The 26,707-nt window shown below is 43.3% G+C and overlaps 2 protein-coding genes across 10 annotated transcripts in view; one reads left to right on the top strand and one right to left on the bottom strand.

The window, feature by feature from the left end:
- LOC117267165 (formin) overlaps positions 1 to 2,692 on the bottom strand; it is a 66,417-nt gene extending 63,725 nt beyond the window's left edge. For both annotated transcript variants that reach the window (XM_078175017.1, XM_078175016.1), the window contains exons 1-2: positions 2,605 to 2,692; positions 135 to 1,765 (exon numbers count right to left, since the gene is read on the bottom strand). In XM_078175017.1, the coding sequence (XP_078031143.1) occupies positions 135 to 1,659 (1,525 nt within the window). In that variant the 5' untranslated portion in view covers positions 1,660 to 1,765; positions 2,605 to 2,692. The remainder of the gene's footprint in view (positions 1 to 134; positions 1,766 to 2,604) is intronic.
- A 2,878-nt stretch (positions 2,693 to 5,570) lies between these two features.
- Positions 5,571 to 26,707, top strand: part of LOC117267239 (ryanodine receptor 3) — a 168,041-nt gene continuing 146,904 nt past the window's right edge. For all 8 annotated transcript variants that reach the window (XM_078175018.1, XM_078175022.1, XM_078175019.1 and 5 more), the window contains exon 1: positions 5,571 to 6,092. In XM_078175018.1, the coding sequence (XP_078031144.1) occupies positions 6,045 to 6,092 (48 nt within the window). In that variant the 5' untranslated portion in view covers positions 5,571 to 6,044. The remainder of the gene's footprint in view (positions 6,093 to 26,707) is intronic.

Below are 26,707 nucleotides of genomic sequence, written 5' to 3' on the forward strand. Positions count from 1 at the left end.
AGCAAAGCCAGATGAAGGGCACATTCTGACAAACGCTTCATTCCACTAAGATGATAAAAGCTCTTGTGTCGACATTCACATCAAGGCAGGGAGTCTGAACATGAATCAGTGCGGCGTGATTTCTAATGGCTCACCTGTTGTTGTGGAGTTGCTGGAGGAGTTCCACTTGCAGTTGCTGGGCCGCCTGCTGAGGTTCAGATCCAGACGGGTGACGGTGCGCTTGTTCCCGTTCTTGTCAATGACCTCGGTGAAGAGTTTGGGCTCGTCCGTGTTGCTGGAGCTGTCTCGTTCGTGGTCTATGTCCTTATCTGAGAGCAGAACAATGCGGTGGTTGAGCTGCGGGCTTGCCTGCTTGGAGGACAGAGGGGACAGGACCGGGGACATGCTCTGGAGACTGTTGGAGGCAGGGAAGGATGTGGTGAAGACCCCGGCAAGAGATGGGGAAGAGGGGCTCTTTGTGTGGGATTTGCCTGGGGGGTTAGGTTGGGTGGTATGGGATAGGGGCAAGCGTAGTCCCTCAGAAAGCCTGTTACCTGTCTTTTCTTTATTGACTCCCAGCAGGTGGTCTCTGTTTGGTCCTCTCCACTCTCCGTACTGCTGCTGGCAGCTGCTAGTCCCTGGATGCAACCCTGGGCTTGTATGGCTGACATGTTGCACCCTCCCTTCCACATCCTGCACTTTGGCCACCACCCTCACCCCTTTGTGACTCTGGTTAAGTTCACCATACTTGACCGTTGACGAATTGTCAGATAATGTCTCACCCAAGGAATCCGACCTCTTCAGTGGTCGAAGGTTGCTCCCGCTTTCCCGTCTGGTCAGGCCCTCCATCAGGTTGCAGTATGACGAGTCATAACCCAGCTCACTGTCATACTCTGAGAAGTCACTGCAGAAATCCATGTCAGGGTCATACGTCCGGTTGTCCTCCATGAAGTCCCAACCCTCACGAGAGATCTGGAAGGGTTCCTCCATGGGCAGGATGGGGTTACTGACTGCGCTGACAAAAGAGCCAGTGGCTGGGCTGTCAGTAAGATGGCCTGAGGCTGGAGCACCTGGGATCTGCTGCGTTACTGAGGCTGAAGATGTGGAACCAGGATGCTGAACAGATGTAACCTTCTCCTTCATCTTGCTGTGCAGGAACTCCTCAGCACTGTCAAACTTCTTGCCCTCCAGCTTCTTCAGCTTCTTGCTCTTAGCCGTCTTCTGCTCTGGAGACACCGTGAGAGAAATGTTGTTGCTGCCGCTGAGAACCTGACCCCCGAGGTGAACTTCCTGACCCTCTATGTAATCCTGGAGTTTCCCATCCTGGTTACCCATCCTGACTTTGATGGCGCAATCCCTGCACAGCGATAAGAGATCCGTCAGGAACTGGTGGTGCTCCGCCGCCAGCCAGCAGAGCTCTGCAACTGCCTCCTTTGTTGCCTGCTGGGAGATGAGGAGTTCGCCTGAGGAGCATGAAGACTGGCCCCTTTGTTCGGACGCCGCGAGATCCTCCTTTCCCCGGTCATGGTCATTACCGGCCCTTCCTGAATGAGGGGTGCGGCTCTTGTATTTGAAGCTCGGGGCCCGCCTCTTGGGGAAATACAGGCTGATGTTGCTCAGCTCACGGATGGGTGCATACAGGAGCAACACGGTGTGTGTGCCCTCCATGATGGGTGCCATGGTAATCACTCAAGCGCTCTGGAAGTGGTTGGCCCCCAGATGGAGTGAGTGGGCTCGGATTGTAGAGGAGGGTCTGTGGCTATTCATCACCTGGCCTGTCCAGATACTGTCAGAGAGAAAGACGCACACAGCTGTAAATCTGCAGACATGTCCAATAACATGTTAATCCTACTAGTGACTTTAATGCACTTCTGATGTCAGTTAAAACTTTACATAAAATACAATCTTTACATTTTCAACATAAACATTCTCTCACAGTTTGGGTGCTACTGCAGAGCTAGTTCGCTCCATATTTCACTGTCAAACCAATTTGCTAATTAAAAACTAAATAAGATCCAACACTGCAGACATTAAACAAGACAATGACTCTATTATACTTCCCTAACCCCATCCTATCCTCATCCCCCTCTTCGGCATTGTTGTATGAGTACATGAAACATCTCTAAACCGCATTTCATCAACATTTCACAAGCTGCTGCCGCATAAAACCTGAGAGTGTCACACAAGGTGACGACACATGCAGAGGCCAATGCTACGGCAGCCGTTTGAGACGTTTACAAGCAAAACAGGCGCACATTTTTCACATGTGCTTCAATGGATCCCTTCAACATTTGGCAACCTCTCTGAACTGTTTACATCATAACATAATCCCGTGGGTTACTGTCACCTTGCAACAAACCCGAGTGCAGTTGTCAGTGTTAAGATGGCAGCCCTATTTACACTCTCCTGCAGGCTTTACTGCTGCCAGCTGCAACTAACATCCAAAAATATGCACTTGCATTTATTGTCAATTAATATTTAATGCACAAAACTCCGCATTAGCATCATAACAGCGTCAGGTCAATGTCATATATTGAATTAGAAGCTGAAAGTACGTTATAGTAAACTGCACCTGCAGCAGGTGAAAGCACAGCAGCACCTTGTCAAATATAAACAGTTACTTACCCGAATCAGTGGCATGGCAAATAATTCTTCACATCTCTTGCACTGCAGCCAGCCACTGCTCACCGCTGCTTCACAGGGCTTGTCTGCTGTGATTGACACGAGTTTGGTCCAATAGATAAACTCAGCGCCGGCTCACTGCTGCCTGATTGGTTTCTCAGTGTTTATCACAGCCCACAGTTTGAGTCAGTGCAGCTGCAGCTTGCAGGTAGGCCATGTGATCGATTTAAGTCTGTGCAGCGAGGAGAGTGGGGGCGAAGTTTAGCCGACATTAATTTAATTTAACAGTCGAAACAGTTTCCAGTGTTTCCCTGGCTTACATTAGTGTTTTGCTGCATTCTCAGAGCGATAAGTGTGTGTGAAAGTACCTGCTGTTTAAAGGCCCGAGGTGGTGCCATTTCTTACGAAACAGAGACACCTAGTGGTCAAAGTGTGCATCACTATTATACCACTGTTCTGTTTAATTTTAGAACAGGAGTTTCCTTCAATCATCAATCATCAATCTTGGCCAAGGACGGTATGTTTTCAGTCTAGATGTATTTTCTGGTATATCTTTATTTTTGTGAATTACATTTTGTTGAATTTGACAGTCGCAATAACTTAGATTACAGACAGAAAAAATGTAAGATAGAAAGGGGAAAACAGTTTCAGAAAAAAAAATACATATATACACACATACAAGCATGTGCAGAGATACACGGTATGAGAGTTCAATGAAATTTGATGGATAGTTAAGCGGGGTTGTGGAACTGCTTTTGCAACCTTATTTACTGTTCACCATTATATTTTGGGATTGAGTTTACCCTGTTAATGTATGTTGTTACATACATTACATCTATCTATCCATCCATCCATCCATCCATCCATCCACCTACCTACCTTTTTCTCTATCTGTCTATCTATCTATCTATCTATCTATCTATCTATCTGTCTATGCATCCATCCATCCATCCATCCACCCACCCACCCACCTACGCACCTACCTACCTTTTTCTCTATCTATCTATCTATCTATCTATCTATCTATCTATCTATCTATCTATCTGTATACGGGGGTTGGTGTGTCCCATCCTTAAACTACCAGAGGCCTGGGAGTTTGAGGGTTCTGCACAGTATCCTAGGACTGCACTGTTATGGACAGAGACCTCAGATGTTGTACCTGGAATCTGCTCTTTACTGGCACCACTTACTTCTTCCTGTTGCCTTTACTCTCCACATCTTTTACCCAGATATTCCTGATGTTGCTGTCGCTTGGGTTTGCTACATCTATCACCACTGCTTTCTTCTGTTTTTTGTTGATCGACCAATTTTCTGGTTGGTTAGCCATCAGCAGCCATCAGTCTGGATCTGGAAGTCCCACAGGATCTTAGCTTGGTCATTCTCAACCATTTAAGGAGGTGTCTTCCGTTCTGACCTTGGGACTTCCAGCCTATACTCTGTGCAGATGTAACATATTAGGAGGAATACTTCCACATTGTTATGATGGACCTAAAGAATTAAATTTTATCTTTACACATAATAATCATTCTGTTATCATTTAATGCACTTTATTTATTTATTGGGGGACATGTGTAAGTGTAACAGACTCAGAGTAATGTGCAGCAGTTACTGTAAGTGGAGAGTCTGCTGTGTTGATGTAAATTAAAGATCAGTCAGATGTAGCCTGTTGATTACCCATGGTCCAGAAGCCAAGAAAGCAGGATTACACTGTCATAAGTTGACTGAGATACTTTAGATGAACTTTACAGGGGGTACAGAAATATAAATACTATCACAAGCCTGATTCAGGGGTGTAAATATAGACAGTGCAGGCAGTGCGGTTGCACTGGGGCCTGTGAGGTGGGGGGAAGTGGGCCCTTAGAAGTGATTGCCACCTTGACAATATGCCTGTGTTCAAAGAAGAACTCTTATTAAATTAAAACAGTGCCATTTGCTATATATGCCCTTATAAAAGGCAAACCCATCTCTGTCATGTTTATTATTTCTTTTGGGGTAAAACAGTCAATAGCTTCTATAACAAAGTATATGCTTATTCTATAAGTATAAATCAACTATTCTGTAACTATAAATCAACAATTACATTTATGAAGTTAATAATTTCTTTGATATTTTTGTTATATACATATATAATTAAGACAGGGAGACTTACCTGAGAAGAAGTGGGTATGACTGAGTAAAGAGAAGGGAAGGATCAAGTGCCTCAAAAAAAGAGACTTAAATGAGGGAAGCAAACATCCACCATCAGGAGGGCAGGTGTTATGTCACATCTTAGACACTAGAGGGCGGCATCGCATTAATATAAGGCACTAAACCAGGTTGTGTTTATTTAAGGTAGTTGTGGAGATGGGAGGGCGTCGTTAGGGCTCAGCTGAGGGTCAACTTTGATTTTAACAATGAGTAACCAAAGACCAGATCACTGGATTTCCTCTGTTCACTCCATATAAGAAAAAAGAAAAATACCCTACATTGCATTCATTAATATTTCATTGCAGTTAATCTCATTTAATGTTAAATAATTGAACGGCTGCTATTCATCCAATCATAATGTTTTAAATAGTTTAGCATGTGCGATTAAATGTCAGTTTTGCAGGGTGGGATGTGCTCTGCAGCTCTTTGGGTCTCACCTCTCACCACTTTTTGAGATTTTCTATAATGTGATATATAAATAACAACAATATCCAATAGCTACATCATGGCAACCAGTGTGCTAATTATGTTGTAGGGCAAAAAAATGTAATTTGTAGTTGCAGAAATTGGATTTGTGTTGATATTGGAGGATGTTTGGATGTTTTCCCACGTCAGCAGTGTTAATAACATTAAGTGTGTATAAATATATGGACACTAATGCTGAGATATACACACTGTAGTTGTACTTATAGTGTATGGTGGCCTATGGGTATTTTGTCCCCACAGAGCAGAGGCATGTGTGTAGTGCTGACCATGGTGCTGATCAGGACCAGGACTGCAAACAGCAGCTCCCATGAATTTCCTGCATCCTGTCGATTTCCTTTTCACACATTACCGTGTTTTCAGTGAATCCACCGCTTGGAGATAGGGCGGGAAAACAAAAAGCTGTCGAGTTTTCTGTTAGCTACTGTTTATTTCACCGCATTTAACGCCTTTATGTTTGAATATTCGCGCTTCCACGCTCGTATTAATAAGGTCTGCCGGTGACGTCGAAGATAAAGACCCCGCTGCTGTCTCTCGGCTACACGACTTGGCTTCACCCTGTTTCCCCGCCACACCGTCCCCACTTGCTCCAGCCCACCGATGCTGCTGCTGACACACACTCCTCCTCCGGGCGGTGAGCACAGGGGCTTGAGTGACACATGCTGCGGTAGTCTCCCCCGCTGTATGGCCGTGGATTAGCTATATATGCTAATATCGATAGGAGAGAGGAGCCAGCGGAGGCTTCCCGAGTCTGAACAGGCTCCTTTGCAGCCATGGCTGAAGGTGGAGAAGGAGAGGATGAAATCCAGTTCCTCAGGACTGTGAGTACATTTCCTGCCGCTTGCACTTGAAGCGCCGCACCGGTGCCTGTGGAAATATGTGTGGCTCCTTTTTTTACGGTCTACTTTGCGTGTGGGGTTTATTACTGTCGATTGCCTATCACTTACCTCCCAGATGTTGTTGTATCCTATAGCCTTAGATAACCCTCTGCCTTCTTGCAGATGTTACAGGCGGTGATAGTGCTCTATTGTTTTGCGCATCGCTCACTGACAGCTATTGTCTCTTCTGCAGTCCCTGTCTCCAGAAGTTGACAGCACTAATGTCCCATGTCAAACTTATACATGCACCTTGCCTCACCATAGTCATGATCGTCTAGTATTTGACAGGCTGGCAGCACAAACACTGTGATTTAACTTTAAGCCTTTAAATAAAAGGCTTGCTTTTGTAGCATCTCTTTGGGCAAAAATGTTCTGACCCAGTGTGCATGCTGTATTATAATATATTCACAGCCTGGCAGTGTAGGCTGCCTGTCCAGATAGTCACCCCAGGGCTCCTGTGCAGCAGCAAAGGTCCATGCAAATGAACCGAGGACAACATTTAGTCATAAACACAGTGCTGCTGCACCGGAGCCAGGTTACTAATGCTGCCTTACTTGTTGGACATAAAGCAAGAGCAGACAGACTGTATTATGCACTCATAAAAAGACCCTATTATTTAGCACTGAACAGGCTCTGTTTGCTCTTCTTGGCTCTCTTTTCATGTATTAAAAGTGCATTTCTTAAGCTGAAAATGAGTTTAAGATTGGAAAATGCCTGGCAGTGCTTGTAGAAAGAGGAACGCTTTTCACTGCTGACAAAGATAGATGGTGGCATGATCTGCTCATGTATGGTAAAATGCATTGAGAAGCGTATCATGTCTGAAAATACACACTCGTCTAGGACAGATGAAGGAGCAGAGCGCTGGAGGTCTTCCAGAAAGACCCCGAGACAGTAGGAGGTGTTTGGTTGCACATATCACTGGTGCTGCTGCTTGTGGTTTCCCTTTATTAAGTTGCTCACAGATGCACAACTGGGGTGTTTGTGTTTTTGTGTAAATTATAGTCATTTTTTGATTGGAACTCCTTATTAATGTCCAAGTTTCAAGACACATTTGCAAGGAGATGTCTCTTAGTAATCAGCCATATTTTACCCAACAAATAACAGTGTCAACATGTCAACAGAGATGCAAACACACTACCTTTAGGTATGTGATGGATTCTTCTTATTTTGGCACTGAGATGCTTACCCACCCCCAGGAATGGCAGTGATCTTTAAAACGTCCTTTTCTGTCACTCAGAAAAAGCTGATACCTCCTCCTCATTTGTCCCGCAGTCCCCCCAACCTTTCAACCACAGCACATAGAGGTCACCACATCAGCATGGCTGCCACTCCAAAAAAGCGCTGACATTTCAGCACCACTTCTCCTCCTTTCTGGGCCTGAACTTAAATGCCAAACCAATTCACAATCAGGATTTTTGTTTTTTCAGTTTCAGAACAAGCATCATGAGACTTGTGGATCTAATCGTTTGCTCGCTTGGCTGTTTCTGGTCCCATTTGTCGGATTCGCAGGGAGCATTTTCCCCCAGATGTAACCTGGGGAGAAGAATTGGGATGTCATTGACTAAAGGAAACTGCTGTTGCTTTAAAAAAGGGCTTAGCAGCAGCTTGTTGCATCCCTCCACACAGGGAAGCAGCTGACAGGCTGGATGGTGTTGGGATGGGGGCGCAGTGAGCGAGCTTGGTGTTCATGAGTGTAAAAGCGTATGTGTGTGTGTGTGTGTGCGTGTGTGTGTGTGTTGAATGCAAATGCGGAGCTGTAGCTGTGTGGTGCAGTCAGGCTGCACCAGACGTGCCACAGCAGAGCACAGTGCAGAAATTATTCATCAGTCCCAGCAAGGCACAGCTGAACTGCTCAGTGTAGAGGAACAGATACACACACGAGTATGTCCATGCACACACATATAGACACTCATTTCTCTGCAATACATGACTAAACCCAGTCCTGCAGAAACAAATGCTCAAATGGATGCACATATGTCTGTTCAAAAACATACACGCATGCATACGCGCTGACTCTAAACTTGCTTTTACATTGGCGACACTAAGTGGCGGACTGTCTGTGAGGATATGTAAAGGCTGTATATATCTTGCCGACATCCAAATGTTGCTTGTTATTGGAGTCAAGGAGCTTGATAAAGCAGTTCACAAACTGCCTTTTCTCCAACAGCACAAAGTAATTTCCCTGGAGTGGTAGCAGAAATTACCCCTGCCGGACTGCTGCCTATAAAGCCAACTCAGTGGGAGGAAAGGAAGAGAGGGAAAGAGCGAGGGTATCTCAGCCATGGGTAATTTGATGTTACAGGAAGAGGAACAGTGCTGATTGTGAGCCAGGAGAGTCGGAGCAAAGCTTCCCCCACACTGCTGTTTAATGTCAGAGGGGGCAAAGGGTCCACGCCGACACTTTAATAAGGCCGCATATTCTACAGGAACATTGTCTGTCCTGTTTGGAAATTGGATATGTCCTCAGATGCATAAACTCAAGCAGCACTGGCTTCATTATAAGCACTATAGTGAATAAAATATCAGCTTATGGTTACATAGCTCAGGCTGCTCATTATGTAAGAGTAGTTTTCTAAATGAATTGCTTGCCTACTGTGCGTTGTTTCATTAGAGCAGATGGAGAGATGAGGAAGAGGAGGGGATGTTAGGAAACTTTTGTTCTTGTTTCACTCAGCTTTTTTTGATGTGTTTTAACTTGTGTAACCATCCTGACAGACGGCCACTTATTAGTAAAACCCCCAAACTCAAAAACCTGTACTGCAACCTGACTCCCCAGATAACTACCAGCTCATTTTCAACGTGCCCTTCCTGTCAAAAGTACTGGAAACAGTCAATATGATTAAATCTCACTTTGCCCCCAATGACTTACAAGCCTTTTCAGTCTGGTTTCCACTCAAACATAGCTCTGAGACTGCTTTGATCAAAGTTTAAATGACTTATTGTGATCCTCGGATTTTGGTTTCATCAGCACGCTCATCCTTCTTTACCTCAGAGCTGTTTGTGACACCATTAACCATTCCACACTCAGCACATGCCTCAAATCCACCCTTGGTATTAATGGTACTGCCCTCTCCTGCTACCTCTCCAACAGGCATCAGTTAATCTCAAATAAATCGACCATAGTTCCTGTTATCCTGTTACCCATGGTGTCCCTCAGGGTTCAGTACTTGGTCCCCTTCTCTTCTGCCTGTACATACTACCACTTGGACAGATCTTCCCCTGCCATGGCTTCCCGTTTCACTTTTATGCCGATGACCCTAAACTCTAGATCTCACTCCACCCTCCTCCCACCTCCATAATGGACATTAAAATATGGATGCAAAGAAACCTTCTTAAACTCAACTTTAATAAGTCAGAAATCTTAATCATTGGCCTAGTATGCCTTACCTGCGCCACCCAGGATTTTGCACTCAATATTGATGGCTCCATAGTCAACCCCTCAACTATGCAAACTTGGAGACGTCTTTGACCCCACCCTCTCTTCCTTCCACATGTTGACCACATCAGCAAAACCGCCTTCCTACTCTAACAGCTTCCTGTGAATCTCCAGGACCAAGCGCCGAACCTGGGAAGACGGCACGTTTTCAGTCACCACCCCCTCTCTGTGGAACTCAGTACCAAACCACATTAAAAATGCTCCCACATTGTCATCATTCAGAAAGATCCTCAAAACCCACCTCTTCAGACTTGCCTTCCCCAGCTTACCTTCCATGTTTTTATTCCCCTGGCAACACCGTTTTATTCTAAATCTTTTTGTTCATTTTACACTTCATCTCTTCCAGTCTTTATTTGCTGTTATGCAACAGTATGTAAAGCATCTTTGAGAACTCAAAAATGGTATATAGGTCTAATGTATTATTATGAAAAACACAGCATACAGTATGACCATTTATGCACAGGCACACTTGCACAGCTTCTCTGTTGCAAGGATCCCTGCTGGCGTATATCAGATTTTGGTGATCCATTAGCAGTCCGAGTGGGAGTAGGGACTTTGAAAAGGCCAGACTACGGCTGTGACTAATGCACTGTGGCAGCACTTGGCTTGTTTATGTGAGGGCACCGGTCTCACTTTGCATCCAGGCGACGGCTGACGATGCGGCAAAAGAGAAGTAATGCAACGAGCCAAACTGGCAGACCAAAACATTAACCATGTCAGAGGAAAAAAAAAATAAGGCCGTAAAGCAGTTAAGTGTTAATTCTGGCATCACTACATGCCCCTGACATCAGTGCCAGAGCTTTCTGCTTCCTCACACACTTATGTCTCTGTGAATTCCCTGCTGGGTGTCACTTTCTTGTTATTTTGTTGCTGTTGCTCTCTTTTGCCTTTCTTTTCGTGCGTATTTTTTACTTCTTTTCGCTTGATTATCATTATATCCATTGTGACGTATTGTGGCTTTGCATGACATGTACTGTGTGTATGCTGTTCTGTATCTTTCGTGAAGGATGTTACCTCCAGTGTGATGTGAGAGATCCTGTGAGGGTGGAGGCTGCATTTAACAGCTCCATGCTGGCCCAGAGGCAACTAAAGGTGCCCTTGATCTGCAGTGTGCAGTCAGAGACATACACTATTCTTACCATTAAACTCTACAGCAGTGTCTTTAGTTAGGCCAAAGCACGAGTTTTCCAGGTTATTGCCTGACCTTTCATCATATGCCTAAAAAAATTCTCCAAGTTTGTCCTACATCTAAGCTGATACTTGTATGATTTTAGTGCTACAAGTACGCCCGACTTGCTTCATATTCGGCTCCTCCTGTTACTCTGTCACTTGCCCCGTGTATAATTACTAGAGATCACCATGAAATTATTCCCACTGATGGGAATTCAGTTCAGCACATCATCGCATTCTACTTGACACTAAGGAGGGGAGCTTTAATGTTATTATGATGAGGTCTGCTGTCATTTCATGGTTGAATTAAAAAAGTAATAGCTCAGTTTCATTAGCCACCGAAAGGCTTTTTGAGCATAATGGTGCAGATTTCAGCGCAGAGATTCACTTCGAAATAACTTTGTGAAGAAGTGATCTCATGAAGCCAAGAAAACATCCTCTTTTCATGCAGATTGTCACAGGGAATATTGTCTTACATGGTGTTTTTGCCATATGTTTTCCCCAGCTGTTACTGTATCTATTCTGAGATGAGCTGCACGAGATTGCTTGATTTTCTATATTTCAATGTAATTTATTTATTCCTGCTCAAGTGTGAAATCGAATTGATACATAGTGGTTCCTGGACGAGTTGCCTTAAAACTTCTCAGAATGCAAAGTTATACCATGTATAAGGCATGGTATTGATCAAATACATTCTCTTTTCTGCACTGCACACATATATACTTCCATATCCCCGCCGTGGTATTGATTTCCCACATATCTCCCATTAACATCGCCTGAGACTCATTGAAAAAACTCAACTCGCAGAAAAGTAAGTTGGTGTAAGGTTCAGTGTGGAAGTGTTGTTCAGCAGAGGGCTGTTTCTCTGTGTTGCGTGATGAAGATGGACAGATAAGATAGGCCTGTGATGTAGAGGGAATTAAGCCAGCAGGCCTGCCCAGAGACAACCCAGTGTAAAGCTGCTGTAATGAGCTATTGATCGCGCCACCAAATGAAGAAATTTCCTCAGTAATGTCAGTGGCATGCAGTAAGCAGGCCTGATTGATCTGGTGTTTCAGAGTATGAATATTTAATGAGGCAGTGTAGGAAGCTTTCTTCCAAAGAAGACCCTGCTGTTCTTTTCTCTTTGTTTGTAGACCTCCAACATGTCTGCTGTTTATGTTTGAAACTATATAATCAGAGGGTGGCAAGCCTTGATGTGACAACGCTGACTAATGTGGACTCAAAATACATTAAGTGATTATCTAAATTGTTTTTGAACACATATATTAGTCCTTTGACCCATACAACATTTCCATAAATTACTACGTAAATAAACAAATCATGAGCAAAGAACTAAAGACAAATTCTTTCAGAGGTGTGATTTTTAATACGTACCTGTAGACTAGTGCTTGTTCTCAGATCTCAGTCTAGATTGTTTTGGTGTGAGTTGCTGAGTGTTGGAGATATCGGCCAGAAAGATGCCTGCCTTCTCTTGAATATAATTGAAGTAGATGGCACTTAGATTGTGGTGCTCATGTGCCAAAAACAAATAAAGAAGAATTGAAAAACTCAACAGCAATGTCTTTTTCCAGATATCATGACTCAGTTATTCAAGATCCAGAGACCTTGTAATGAGCAGTTTCACTTAAGAACTATTTTCTTTCTATCGAACTACACCGGCCAACTACACCATCACGCAGAAGGAAGTGTGCATCAGTTCATGGACGAGAGGCTCGTGCTTTTGACAGTACAAGATGAAAACATTAATGGGGCCAACCTTGGCTGTGCTGTAACGTTAGTAGATAGTGGATTGTGGAGGACCTGTGTAGTGATATGGTCGACTGACACCTCTGCAGCCAATAGTGTTGGGCAGTAACGAATTATGTAACGTCCAATTACTAATGAAATTTCAGTAATAATATTACAATTACTCTAAAACCAAACAGCTCGTAACAACGTTACTTTGTTATCACATCACTACTAACTTGAAATACAAGTCACTTTATTGGACTCATTACGCACGCACGTCAAACAGCAGCAAGCTAGTTGGAAAAGCTTATCTTAGCAGCTGGAAATATTCCCATTACTTTGATTTTGCCAATATGACAAGATGACAAAATGACAAGAACACTATTGCTGCAGGTAGTCGGACTAAAACTCTTTCCATTGCAAAAAACACCTCCCAAACCCCTGGTCTGAAACACCTCGGCTACTATGACCAACAATACAACGTGAAGCTCCAGGAAATACACCCCACCAAAGGTGAGCCCTCCTCGGTCGTGGAGGTCAGCTGTAGCCCTACACTGGCTAAACAACCAAAACTGGATTTTAATAGTGGACAGCTGCAGCTACAAAGAAGTGATGAAGCTTGTGGTTGGATATGGTTGGAATGTTGCTCCATGAGTGACTCTCCGTCTTTCGGGCACCTTTCGGAAGGACTTGACTTTATCTCTTACACCATAGTGTGTGTTTATCTAGTTTGAACCTGAGTGAAAACAATAACAGGATTTACAGAAGTTAATTATATGAACAGTTCATGTCTTCCTGCGTGTAATCAGAGATAAAACACAGACACATTTATTTTATGCACATCTGTGTGTAACAAACTTCAACATCTCGTCAAAACTCTTTTAAGTTCAATGATTACATCATAACATTTGCTTAAAGAAAGGTGTCCTGACAAGTGAATGGACTCACATACTGTACCTGTTCAAATGAGTTGTGTTGTTTCTTAGTACATTCAAATAAATAACACCTATTGGATTCCCTTTTGTGTGTAACAACCTAATTGTTATTCACACCGGGGACAAAATACCTATTGTTCCTGAACCAATTCTTCCCTGGCACAGTTCACTTTATTCAGAGGCAAAATGATTTTTCTCCCTTATCTTTACAAATAGCGCTGATGTTGATGAGTCATAGCCCTTTTGGTTCTCGGTAACTTTCCTTGTGCTTCGGCCACCTCCTGATAGCCACCGATGGCCGCTCTGGACCAACAACAATGCAGTGTAATTAATCCTGCAGGCTCCACTGACAGCATACAGAAAACATGCAAACATAACATTGTTGCACCCCACTCCTGTTACTTTAAAACACTGCTGCTCATTTTGTGGGTAATAAAGGATATATTAGCCACTTGTTTTGGTCTGTGTAACTCAAATTACCCAAATTAATGTCTGAAACATATGTTGAGCACAATATCTACTTCCTGGTTAGCTTTGTGTATCCTGCAGCACATTAGCACAACCATTGTGTGATTCAGAGCTCTGGTGTTGTTCTCCATTTGCCATCCTGTTTAATTTTAACCCAAAAATACCATAAGGCTATGTGTGCACTTGCCACATAGGTTTCACCACCACCAGCCACTGTTAGCCTGTTGTTAGCTGCTGCCTCCTCCATAGCCAGCAGGGCCGTCTCTGCATCTCTGCTTCCCTTTGCCATCCCTTCTTGGCAGTTAATGTTGGCTCACACATACGAGGCTGTATTTCTGAATATGCTGCACTCCAAAAGGCTGTGGCTATCCATTAGTCACTGGTAGTAGAAAATATGTGCCCTCCACAAATTTTACTGGTGTGTTGCTTTCTTACCTTTCCCTGTAAAATTCTCTCTCTCTCTCTTTTTTTGTTAACTCTCAAAGAGTGCAAGTACATTCATAAAACTTAGCACTTAAATTTGCCTTCCTATTTTAAAGTTTACATTTCTAATGTTACAAATCTTGAAAAACTATACTGTCATTTTACTTCATACATGCACTTACCTGTTGGCAAAATGTAGATCAATGTATTAAATGTAACTGCCTGATACCTGTAGACACCCTGTACTAGCTGGGATACAGCTAAAATTACAACATGTCAACTTACCGTACACTAAAATGAACTGTCATGACCTTTGCCATCTCTGAAAATGTCAACAAACATGTCACAACTCATTAACTCGAAGCTTTCAGAACATTTCTACTCCTGAAATCATCTCAACACTACAGGGGGACGTTCACATGGACTATTCTCATGAACACGTAAAACACAACCCCATTTGAAGGCAGCATTTGTGCTAAGCTAAGCTAACTGCCTGCTGTCTCTGCAGATACTTCAACAGACAGATATGATACTGGTATGGATCTTCTCGTCTACCTCTCGGCAAGAAAGCAAATACCGTAAAAATTCAATTAGTAGCCCGGGCTATTATTTGCTTAAATCACTGAACTCAACAGTCTTACATTAGGGACAGGTGTCGATATGGGACAGGCCTTTAATTCCTTTTGCACAAAAATGTTGCTCAGCAAAGATTGGAAATTTTATTACTTGTTTATTTGAACCAGATGTTTATTACTTGTATAATAATTATTCTTTGAATAATAGATCAATTATGTGTTAAGGCCTTTACATACTCCGCAAGAACAGAGAAATTTGTTCTCTCTCATGAAAAGAATGGCATCATTTTTTTTCTTGCAGCCCTGGTTTGGGAGTTCTTGCAGCTTGTTCTCGACACGTCATCTGGGCAGAACTTTTTTCTTGTGTGGTGTCCGAGAACTATTGTGTGATTGGTCAGAAATGTAAAGTGGGCGTGGTTAATGCGGAAAAGCGCGTGCGACGTAAGCGGCAGTGGTAGGGGCCTATCAGGATTTCCCAGGAGTTCTGCATTTGAATTTCTCATGAAGTATGAAATGCCCTTAGGGTTGCCACCTTGGATTTGTGAAAAAAAGGAACACTCGACCAAATGTTTGAGGCGGAGGGCTCGGCCATTATTACCAGTTCAGACTGACCAATGAACATGAAATTCGGACATAGGAGACCAGATTTGCCATCATTCCATGTCCTTCTATGTGCCTGTATTTTATATTAATTTTTATATCAATGAAAAAAACAAATCCATGTTACTAAATTCTTAAATTTTTACATGTATCTCACCATAGCAAGTTGGAAGAAGAAATATAGTGTGCCATATATGAAGAGGGGAGACTCTCTGGAATCTGGTAATATAAGAACCATGATGGTGGGATATTCTGTCACTTCACAGCTGTCCAAAACATGTGGTTTGTGCCAGGCGGAAAATGATTGCCAGTATTTTTTCATTATTGCAAGAAATTCCATTGACTCATTCACAAGTCAAAAATGTGTTTTATCTGAAAGAAACATGCAAAATTTACATCTGAGATCATAGAAAAATAGTCAACCAAGTGCAATGATGTCCTCCAAGATAATATTTGCCACTTTGTTTGCAGTTAAAAAGGGGGGGCACGTGTCCCCCTCAATGTATATGGTGACTACTGCCCTGTCAGCATGCATAATTAGGCTACAGTTGTCTGGGTGCGCAAAGGTGAAGTGCGCTTGTCTTGTCATACAAAGTTTGATGGAGTGTCAACTGGACAATATGGAGATATTTGCATCTTGAAAGCTGGACTACAAATGTGGATAGACAGGGAGAAACACACGCAAGCCTAAGACGTGGTAAGATACGATATTCCTCACTATATGAAGTGACTGATAACAAGATCTGTGTCATGGGTTGTAAAGAAATTCGTCAGGTTTTTATTTTGTAGACAATTGATCTGTATTTATAGCGTGATGGGATGACAGTACAATGATGTGTGTGGTATCATAGGAAAGCTCTGGTCCTGCGCTTTCATGTGATATGTGTGGCATTTCTGTGCGAGCCTGCATTCGCGAGTAATCCATCCAAGAATAATGTGTGTGCAAAGCTGTATGAAAGCTTTGTCATACATCATTTTAGTGTAACTTTATCATTTTTTTCGCTGTGAAAACATTCGGAAAGCTACGATTCCGCTGTTTCACGTGATATGCGTGGCTTCTTGCTATGACGCACGGTTGCAGAGAAAATCCATAGAGAAGAACAGGTGTTAATTTGGACGCACTATGCGTCGTTCTGGATGGACTCCTTGGCCTGCTGCTGCTGCATTTTCCCCAAAAAACGGGACAAATTGTGTCCCGGGAGAGATTTTTTTTTTCCCGGGACAGCTGATAAAAAAAGAGAACAATTCTGGGAAAAATGGGACGGGTGGCAACTCTAAATGCCCTGGCCAGAAAGAACTTTGTTCTTTTTCTTGCCGACTCGAGAAAAAGAACAAATTTCTCTGTTCTTGCGGACTATGTACAGGGCTTTACTGTATGACACTTGTTTCATGGCACCAGAGGATATACCGTTGTCATACCGACACAACACCACTTTATCCTGTTAAAACAATAATTCATAATTTGAATCAATTTTTATGAGAACCAGTTTTGATTCGTTTGATCAGTGGACACTTAGGGTCTAAAGGAATATAAATAACTTTTTTTGGTTTTTGTTTGTTTGTTATGCAGGTAAATCTGAATTGCTTATGGTCTTCTCTGGTGCTCATGGCTTCACTAAAACGAACCAAGCTAATGATGTGTAGCATCTTCCATATTGTCAAAAGTTTTAACATTTACATTTGTGTGCATGATCTAAACAGCTAGCTAACGTTAGCTCACGTGGGTAGTTAACAATCTGGTTTTATACCAACTGCTTGGCCAGACCAGGCCTCTAATTGAGACAGGCCTTAATTTGTCAAAATGTGTAGCTACACCCAGCTAGTAAAAGGGACTGGGCATTTAATTGAAGTTTTATGGTGAGCATATTTCCCAAAATATTGTAAGGTTCCTTTAAGTATATTTAAACCAGGAATGCGTTAAGTATGGCAGAAGTGCAATAAGAAGAAAATGCAGATGCTACATGTAGGACGGCTATGCTTAAAGTACTTTCTCTTAATCAAGGGGGAAGAAATACAGTAGGCTTGCTTCTTTTAGTGAGTCTTCCCAGTGTTGTCAGGCTTTCCTGGTTTTATCTTTGTTTTCTCAATCATTTGATGATGAGTTGCTACACAGTGTGATTTGCTGCACCGCATCAATTATATCCTCCTCCAAGGTGTCACTGTTTGCTCCCATTTTACCTGAAACGAAACCAAAGAATCACCTCTTTGATTCTAATTAGCTGCAGAGGTGGCACCAAATCCATCCAGCGAGAAAAAGTTTGGCTCATTTAAAACTTTCTGACGGATAAAAAAGATTAAAATCAGAATCTGGAGCCTTGACCAAACAGCGCTTTCCGTGAAGATGTGTTCTAATTACTCGTGGTAGAGCAGACACCGTTATATAGTTATGTGCACATTAGAAACATGATGCTGTTGCAGTTTAAACCAAACCAAGAGACAGTATGGTATCAGCTCACTTCTTGAGAACATACCTTATTTAAGTGACAGTAAATATTGTTCAACTGATACATGTTAGGATTTCCCTACATTTACATCCGACAGCCCTGTTACCACAGAAACAGTGTCAGTGTTTCAAACATTTTACCATGGATAAAAATCATTAAAACGCTCACTACTTTTGGCCGTGCTTGTGAATCACTCTCCTCCCACATAAAGCAGTTCTGGTATCTGCCGTAATTATGTCCAATGTTCTGTCTCCCCACTGTGCCCCTAATAGGCCATTTAGAGGAGTGTTTACTGCTGCAATCTGCTGCTGTTGAGGCTCACTTTGTCAGAGAAAGTTGAGTGTCTTCCTCTGAGTTTAAGGAGTTTTTAAGCAAACCTCGACGGTCTTCTGAAACTGTAACCCCAGGTCCTCATGCTGTAGTGGGCAAGGTACTCCCAGTGCCGCCAGTGCATGTTACTGAAGCATCTTATTGACTCCACATAGGGTGTGTAATTGAGTCATTTGCAGGGTCTTCACACATAGGTGCATCCGGCGCTACAACAATTGCTGTGTTGAGAAAATCCAGAGATGTAGCCCCTTTAGGCAGGTGCCAGAGTCTCAGGCTTTTCATCTGATATTGACAATGGTGGCGTTTCCCACCTCATAAAAGATTCATACCTCTTTAACAACCTCTGCGTTGCACCACGCCAGCACAGACAAGAAGATATTACCCTCTTTATTGGGTCTTGTTGCTGCAGAGTCAACGATGTGTGTTATAAAGAAATGCACTATCCTGCCTTGCCAGCGAGCAGGGTTGAAGATTCATGAACAGCGAGGACACTCGTAACGACACACACACGCATGCCAGCACATGCTCAACCCACACTCAACCCACGTTGCCCTCATCAGCATCCAACATGTTTGCACTTTCTGAGAGTGTTCCCTGCTAACATGGCAATATGCTGTAGCTTTTTTGAAGCGTAGCTCTGTGTCTAGCCCTGCAGGTGAGGGAACGCAAAGAGATAGTGTAGCATTTTTTTATTCCCCCGCTGAGTTTAGTATCGCTGCAGCATTGCTCAGTTTCTCCCAGCCCCTGGTAGCACTCCCTCCCAACTTACAGAAGTGTTTCTGTGGCAGTATAGCTGAGGAGCTGACACTTCAAAAGTGCCTCACCAAGCTCTTAATGGCCTCTTCCTGAAGTATATGACAAATCAGAGTGCTGCGGGTTGATATTTGATGCGGTAAAAATTGCCCTACAAGAGCCTGTCTCCTGACTCTGAGCCCGGATGAGGGGAGATGTCTGTTTTTTTTGCTGCTTTTTCCCGACATGTTGCTCAGGGTGATATGTCCCTAAATTTGGCAATTGTCACCAGCTCAGACTATTTTAGCACTCGCTCTTTCTATCTGCCTTCTCTCCTCCTGTGTGATCCTTTTCTGGGAGTCTCAGCTGTGCTTTAGCTTTGACACCAGAACCCTTCACCTGGGCATTGTCACCAGCCCACGAACAAATAGAGTTTGACACGGTGGTGTCTCAGCTGCGGTTCAATCTCAGCTCTCCTCTGTGCGAGCATGTGGATGAGTGCTCTGAAGATTTTTAGTCAGGTCAGGCCTTAAAGGACAATGGATATTTTTATCCGTGAGAAGCTGACATTGCGATCACTGTTATAGGAATAGGTATAATACGCTTACGCTGTCCAGGCCTCTGCAGAACATCATTTCTGACATTTATTTCTCCAGTTTGTGGTCAGATAATCTATTTAGATAACAAAACTGTGTCTTTCTTTGCAAAAGCCAAGTGTTAAGGGCAATGTTTCCTTTGGAGCTTTGGAATTGTCAGATATATGGTGATTGGGTCATATGTCCATTACCCACCATGGCTGAAATATAAACATACTTGCATATGATGGTTTGATGAATAGTTTAAAACTATGAGAAATATGGGTATTTGTTTTCTTGCAAAGAGTTAGATGAGAAGATCTAAACTACTTTCATGTCTGCGAAATATGGAGCTGGAACTTGGAGACGGTTAGCTTACATGTAACTTAGCATAGAGAGAGACTTATGCGAGACGTATACTTGCTGCAGACAACGTGTGCGCATACGCATCATGGCTGCCATGCGTATTTTGCGGTCGTTTGGTGCGTGTATGTTTGTGTATAGCCTACTACAACGGAAATACAGTGTCACCGCCTTCTTCGCGTTTTGCAACCTCTGTGTCTAAGTGCTGTGGTCTGCCCCTAGCAGAGACCAGGCGTTTTGGCTGCGTCGACGAACGACCATGCTGCAGCAAGTATACACACAGGCGCAGCACACTATGTACGCGTACGTTTTTGCCATGCAGCCAGTATACTTGTGCCCTTACCATCATTCAAATGGAGCAACCATATGCCTGACAACAGCACAAGATATAAAAAAATGGCGTAATTCGCCAGTAAAAAATTGAGGAGATTACAGAAATACAGAATACCATGCCTCAGGAGGTATAAAGCTTTATACTATATGTATGCTAAACTGATGTAAGCATGTCCTGGCTCCAGTTTCAGTCTTATCTGACTCTCGGCAAGAAAGCCAATGAGCCTATTTCCCAATTTGTCAAACTACTTCTTTTAAACATTGACAGGCTTATATACTGTAGACATCGAACCTTTCTAGTTTGATATAGCAAATGATACGGCATCCTATCCTTGTGGATTAACCAATCCACAGGCTGTGACGTGGCCGAAACACCTGCAATCACTGCTCTCTTTGATATTCTAGGTCACATGTACAGTACTTCCACTTTCTTGACCCGAAAGTAAAATGCAATTTCCATCTCCACACCACTTCGGACTCTCTGTAGCGTCACGCAGCTGAAATAGTGAGTCAGGCTTTGCCTCCCTGGACACAGGATGGTTACAAATGCACCTGTTAGTGCTGCTCTCCCTTTGGACCTCCAGGAAGGCTCTTCCTCTAAAAATACAACACGTTGCTTGTCAGAAAGTAGAAGCAGCCTATTTTCCCTTCTCTGTGTTCCGCCACAAAAAGTCTCAATTCCCCCGGTAACCTAGGCTACTTTGTGGAGAGGAAGCAAAGGGATTCAGAAGTAGTTTGTTCCTTTGGTCTCTCCGGTGCAAGCCCCAGCTATAGCACTGTCACATATTGCCCCTGAGCATCCCCAGTGCCATCATGCAGTCAGGGAAAAAATGCAATACTCGCCCAATCTTCTATAGTCATTGCCTCATGTCACAGCACTTAAAAACATTACAGAGATGTCTCATCACCATGTTTTTTCCTGTTTCTGTTCAATAGTATGGACAGTGGAAGCCTAAAGCAAGGAAGTGATGAAAATGCTTACTTAGCCTTTCACATTAAAGCCACCGCCAGGGAGGAGAAGCACTGCTGCTAGGTGCAATGAAACACTTTACAGCCCCCCTCTGCTCCTTTGGTACTGAGGCATGCAGACAGCCTTAATGCCTTCAGACCTGGGAGGGGTTTGATCTGCCTGCAGGGCTCACTTAGCAACACTTGTTTCATAAACTTTCTCCTCACATGACCTGTAGCAGCAGCCCTCATTTTTCACGGACTAATACCGTAACTTTTACGTAACGTCTACGCTCTGATATATTCCAAACATTTTGAAGCTAACAGCAGCTACAAAGCTTCTGTGCAGTTTAAGATGTAGCCATTTTTCACCCGGAGCTATTTGGCTCACTGTGATCGCCATACCCGTCTAATCTCTGAGATGGATTGCCTCTGTCCATATGGCTGCCGCTGTTCACAGCTGTATAGTGTGAGTGTATGGTGATTGTGTAATTAGATTGCCTACAGTGATTAGGCAGTCCAGGTCTGAAGTGCAGTATGTGCCAGATGACTGTTAGACACACAAACAGCCTGAGAGGATCAAATATGGATGGGACTATTGAACCACCGCAGATTAGATTATTTTGCAGTTGTATTTCTTGTTTATTAATCTTAGAAAGTCGACTGTGCATCGGTGGATTTTTCAGCCAATTACCTGCCTCAAACCAAGCTGAAAAAGAGAGATAAGAGTTGCTGTAAATATAGAGGTTGGGCTGGTTCAGGAAATGCTGCCGTAACGTCCATTGAGATATTGCACATTATATGTAAACAAACTTGAATTTCTTGACCTGATATTTGCAGCTTCTAAGTTTGGATCCACAGGTAGAGCACACTGCGTACAAAGAGGAAATGTGTTTAATGCTTCTCGAAACTGCACTTTGTATCCATGCCAGTGCAGTCCACAGTGCAGCTGCATGCATTCTGTGCCAGCGACTGGCCACTGACACTGTTCAGTAACAAGCTGTAAAGCTGTCATCCTCAGCACCCTTAGCAGAGCTTTTAAAGCAGGCTGAAATTTTAGCGAATGTCGAGATTAATTTACGGTGTCACTCTGGCCTGTGGATTTTAATGATGTGTATGTTTGTGTGTGCGAGCTCCTTGTACTCTCCGTAGCTCTGTTTGCCTTTCTTTCTCCCTTTCTCTCTCTCCATCGCTCGCTCTGTCTGTGCTCTGGGGGCAGTGTGTTCAGCAGTGTGCCTCAAGATGAGCATTAGCGCTCCCATTTACACAGCAACACTGAGTCACGAGAACAAAGGTTCGCTCCTCGAGTCCAAGTTTTTTTTTTCTCTCTTGCTCTTTCCATCTCTGCTGGTGTCACACCACAGTGTGAGAGAGCATTAAGCTACAAGTCTATGAATCACTCCAACAGTAAGCTAGCAGAAAGCATGTGTAATCTCTACCAGAATATTCTAGAACAAACATTTGTCTACAGTGCTTCATTTGATACTGGAGGACCGTAGGAAGCGATGTAAAAAGGAAATATCCTGCTGCAATTATTGTCTTGCAAATAGTTTCGGTCCAAGTGTTGGCTCTAAGAAAGTGACCTTGATTTGATTCTCATTAATAAATACAGTATGATGGACCAGGGACTGATAAATCCACCTCTAAGTTTCTGCGAAATGTCCTTCATAAGTTCTTAGTAACTTTTCAAACAAGTCGTTTTCTAAATCACATTGCACCATGAAAATTTAATTCAAGTATCTCAGCCTATAAATACCAAATGTGTTTTACTTATGTTCATGTCCCCCACCCAAAATAACTGACCTTGACTGTACTGATATGTATCTGTGCAAAGTTTGTCACTAGAGAGGTGATTCAAGCGTGCAGTAGCCAAGCTGGACTAGGTACGTTGCTAATATGAAAGCCAGTTGCTGCAGGAAACACGTGTTGACATGGGGACACAACCTAAAATGTCCAGCACAGAGCGGACTTATCAGTACAGAAAGCAGAGTTAGCATTAGCATAGTGAAAGTTTTGATAGCAAACATGGTAGAGTGTGCAGTTTTTAGGTGTAAACTAGACCGAAGCTATCTTCCACTAGCTACTAAATACCCCATGGTAGCAGATATTATTATATGTTTCACAACCGTTAATGCTGAGTCAGTCACTGCCAGTTAGCCTGAAAGCTAAGAAGCTAACAAACAACATAAATAAAAGATGCTAACTACACTTACGAATCTGATTAGTTTGCTCGTCACCAACTTTGGTGCACAACAGACTCTTCATCTGAGTCTGGGTTTGGCTGAGGCTCATACATATGGCTGAATTTCTCAGATGTTTCCTCTAATGCTAACTTTAATCTTCTGCACCATCGATAGCCATGGCTGGAGGGATTATATTTTCAGGTTGGCCATCCGCCCTATCCTCGTGAACACAATGTTTTAGGAATGCCTCGAGGGAACTTCTTCAAATTTGGCACAAACGTCCACTTGGACTCTACCATGAACTGGTTAGCTTTTGTTGGTCAAAGGTCACTGTGACCTCGTCTGTCATAGCCTATTCTTGTGAACGCAATATGTCAAGACCACCTTGAGGGAATTCCTTCAAATTTGGCGCTAATGTTCACCTGGACTCAACGATGAATTAAGAAGATTTTGATAGCCAAAGGTCAAAGTCACTGTAACCTTGCATCCATCTCATTCTTTTTATCTCAAGGACACCTTGAGGGAATTTCTTCAAATTTGGCACAAATGTCGACTTTGGATTTAAGACTGAATTGATTAGAATTTGGTGGTCAAACGTCAAAGGTCACTGTGACCTTAGCTTCACTGTGACATCATAATATTCTGCAAAAAGACTTCTCAGGCCATTACTCAACGTCATAACTCAGGAACAAAAGGAAAGGCATTTGGTCAGATACTGATTTGGTGACACTAATCTTGGGAGCCCACCTTGAAACTGTGCTGATTGTATAGATCTTCTGTGCTGCCGGGGGGGAAGATGTGTGTGAAGCATCTATGTTTTCACAGACATAGATATAAACTGTAAGAGAAACTTAACTGGGTTGTGGAAGCATACAACAGGAAGGCAGTAATTATAGTTTTTAACTTTTTATGTGGGAAAAACATGTCAAACAAAATGTGCCTGGAGGGGGACTGTAAAGGTTTAGTGTGGAGTGGAATATAATATAATACGTATATTTTCTGTAGTTTATAATCGCCTGAAAATAAGAATCCTTTTGCTTTTGTGACCGTAAAATGAGCAGTTTATATTTACATGGGGAGCGGGTCCTCGTATATGCAGATTTGTTGTGCTGCCATGCTGACCTGGTCCTAACTCCTTTTGGATTCTTGTGATTCACAGGTAGATGATGCCTCTCTGAAAAGGAATAAAAATGTACTGCACATAATGTTACGTCATATTAATATGTTTAATCTACACCTAACATGACCAGGAAGCATTAACGGATGGTTAGGCCAATAATTCCCCCATGTTTAAATAGTGCATCATAGACTGCAGTCCTCTTCTCTCCCGTTACTGCTGTGAATAGCCTTCTAATAGCCTGGGAAACACCTGGTCTTACCTCCTCTGTGTGAGTGGGTGTGAGAGGAGAAGGACAAGGTGGGAGTGAAAGCATGTAGGGGTGCAACCACTGCCCAGCTGTATTTTGTTCTGCAGTGCCCGACCAGCTGTATCAATCTGTCCAGAACAAAGTCTTGGCGTGTGAGCCAGCTTCTGTACAGTGTTGACTGGCAGCAGGCCCCTGGTGATGATGGAGCCTTATTAGCCAGTACAGTGTAGAACGATGTCACACTGGGACAAAGGCAAGTGGAGGCAAGTGCTGTGGTCTGCTGTGTTTGCGTGTGTGTGTGTGTGTGGTGCATTGGCTTGGCTTGCAGGATCTTTTCCATCACTCTATGTGCTTCTTCCCCCCCTCCTCCTCCTCCTCTCCTCTCGCTTGCGCTGCCATACCCTTCAACCTTCTCCCAGAGGGCTGCTCGGTGCCACCCTCGGATCAGTTTGCTGTTGATTCTTTGGCACAGGATCAAGCTGAAGAAGACAGAGCAAATCTGACCTCAAAGAGTGAGGGAGGGAGCAGAGAGCTGCTGCAGCTACAGGAGTGGAGTCTGGATTTTATCACCACCAAGCCTTTACTTTGTTGGGGCATACTTAGCAATGGCAATTTCTTCTTAACAGGAGGTGTAATTGCCTTTTCTTTATGAACTCCTTTATATTTACAAACCCTCTCACACCGATGCATTTTCGTCAGACTCTGGCACACACACAGGATTGAGTTGAGTTTGGGTTGATGCAATTTTTTGCAATTTAGCTTTACATGCAAGCTTTGTTTACCACATTTTAAGGGAGCATGTTGTTGACATGGATGCATGGCTCCTGGCTCTGTCGGGTGTCAAAGCATCAAGAAGCCAAAATCTGTTTCATGGATTTAAACAGGGGGCACATTAATGATGACACCTCTTGTCATGTTGTTCCTATCCTATGGGAGTTGTCACACTGTACACTGTACACCCAAAGTCCTCATTATTATGCAGTGTTCACTTTCTCTGCAGCACTGATGCTTTAAACTTGAGGTAGAATATCTTACATGAAAGAAAATAAAGGATGGTAATGTCATAAGTATAGAGTGCCGGGTGCAACGTAGTGCAAGCAGTGGTAATAAAAGCCTTATGGGAGCCATTGGAGCAACACATGAAATACTGAGGAATCTTGTTTTCCTGCAGAGGTACTTTGCTCTTTGCCTCTCTTGCTCCAGCTTGTTTGTGTCTGTAAGATAGTTTGCGACTCCGGCTTTACAGTAGTTGTTGTAGCGCCTCCAGGATGTACTTGAGAATACATTGGCAAAGCACTGCAGCCCTGCGCAGTGCACGATAAGGTGGTAAGAGTCTCTCTCCATGAGCTGATGGCATGCACTGCACTGCACTACCTGCTGAAAATGCTTTAGACATCTCTTCAAACCAAAGGCTTAGATACTCCAGACTCCTCCTGAGAGCGTTTTGGTTCAGGCCATGTCTACTTATTCCAGCACTTAAGAGGGAGCCTTCACCAGAATAAGTACACTCCACAAACCCTGGATTTCTCATCTTTGTTGTCTGGAGGGCTGGAATCAAAAACTATATGTGCATAACAAGAACTGAGCAGAGAAGCAGAGAAAAGAAATGCTCTTTAAATAATTGCACATTTATAACAGGCCTAATGCCAAGATTATTTTTTCATGAGCCATAACAACCCATTACGTGCCTCTAAACTCTGTAATCACTCCTTACTATCATCAATAATGATCATTTATTTAGGTGCAGTATTGTTTGTGAATGAGTCCATGCCAGCAGCACTACAGGGTCAGGCCTGTAGGGCAGCACCGGCAGGTTTACACTCTCAGGACTGTGGTGGTTTACAGGGGAAAGTGTCTTTCACCTCACCCTGAATTCATTGGTTGACTGGCTCACTGTTGAGGGACCTTTGGCGTGCCTGCCTACCTGTCACTATGCAGAATTCTC

The sequence above is a fragment of the Epinephelus lanceolatus genome, chromosome 15, assembly GCF_041903045.1.
Source record: "Epinephelus lanceolatus isolate andai-2023 chromosome 15, ASM4190304v1, whole genome shotgun sequence".
Taxonomy (NCBI): domain Eukaryota; kingdom Metazoa; phylum Chordata; class Actinopteri; order Perciformes; family Serranidae; genus Epinephelus; species Epinephelus lanceolatus.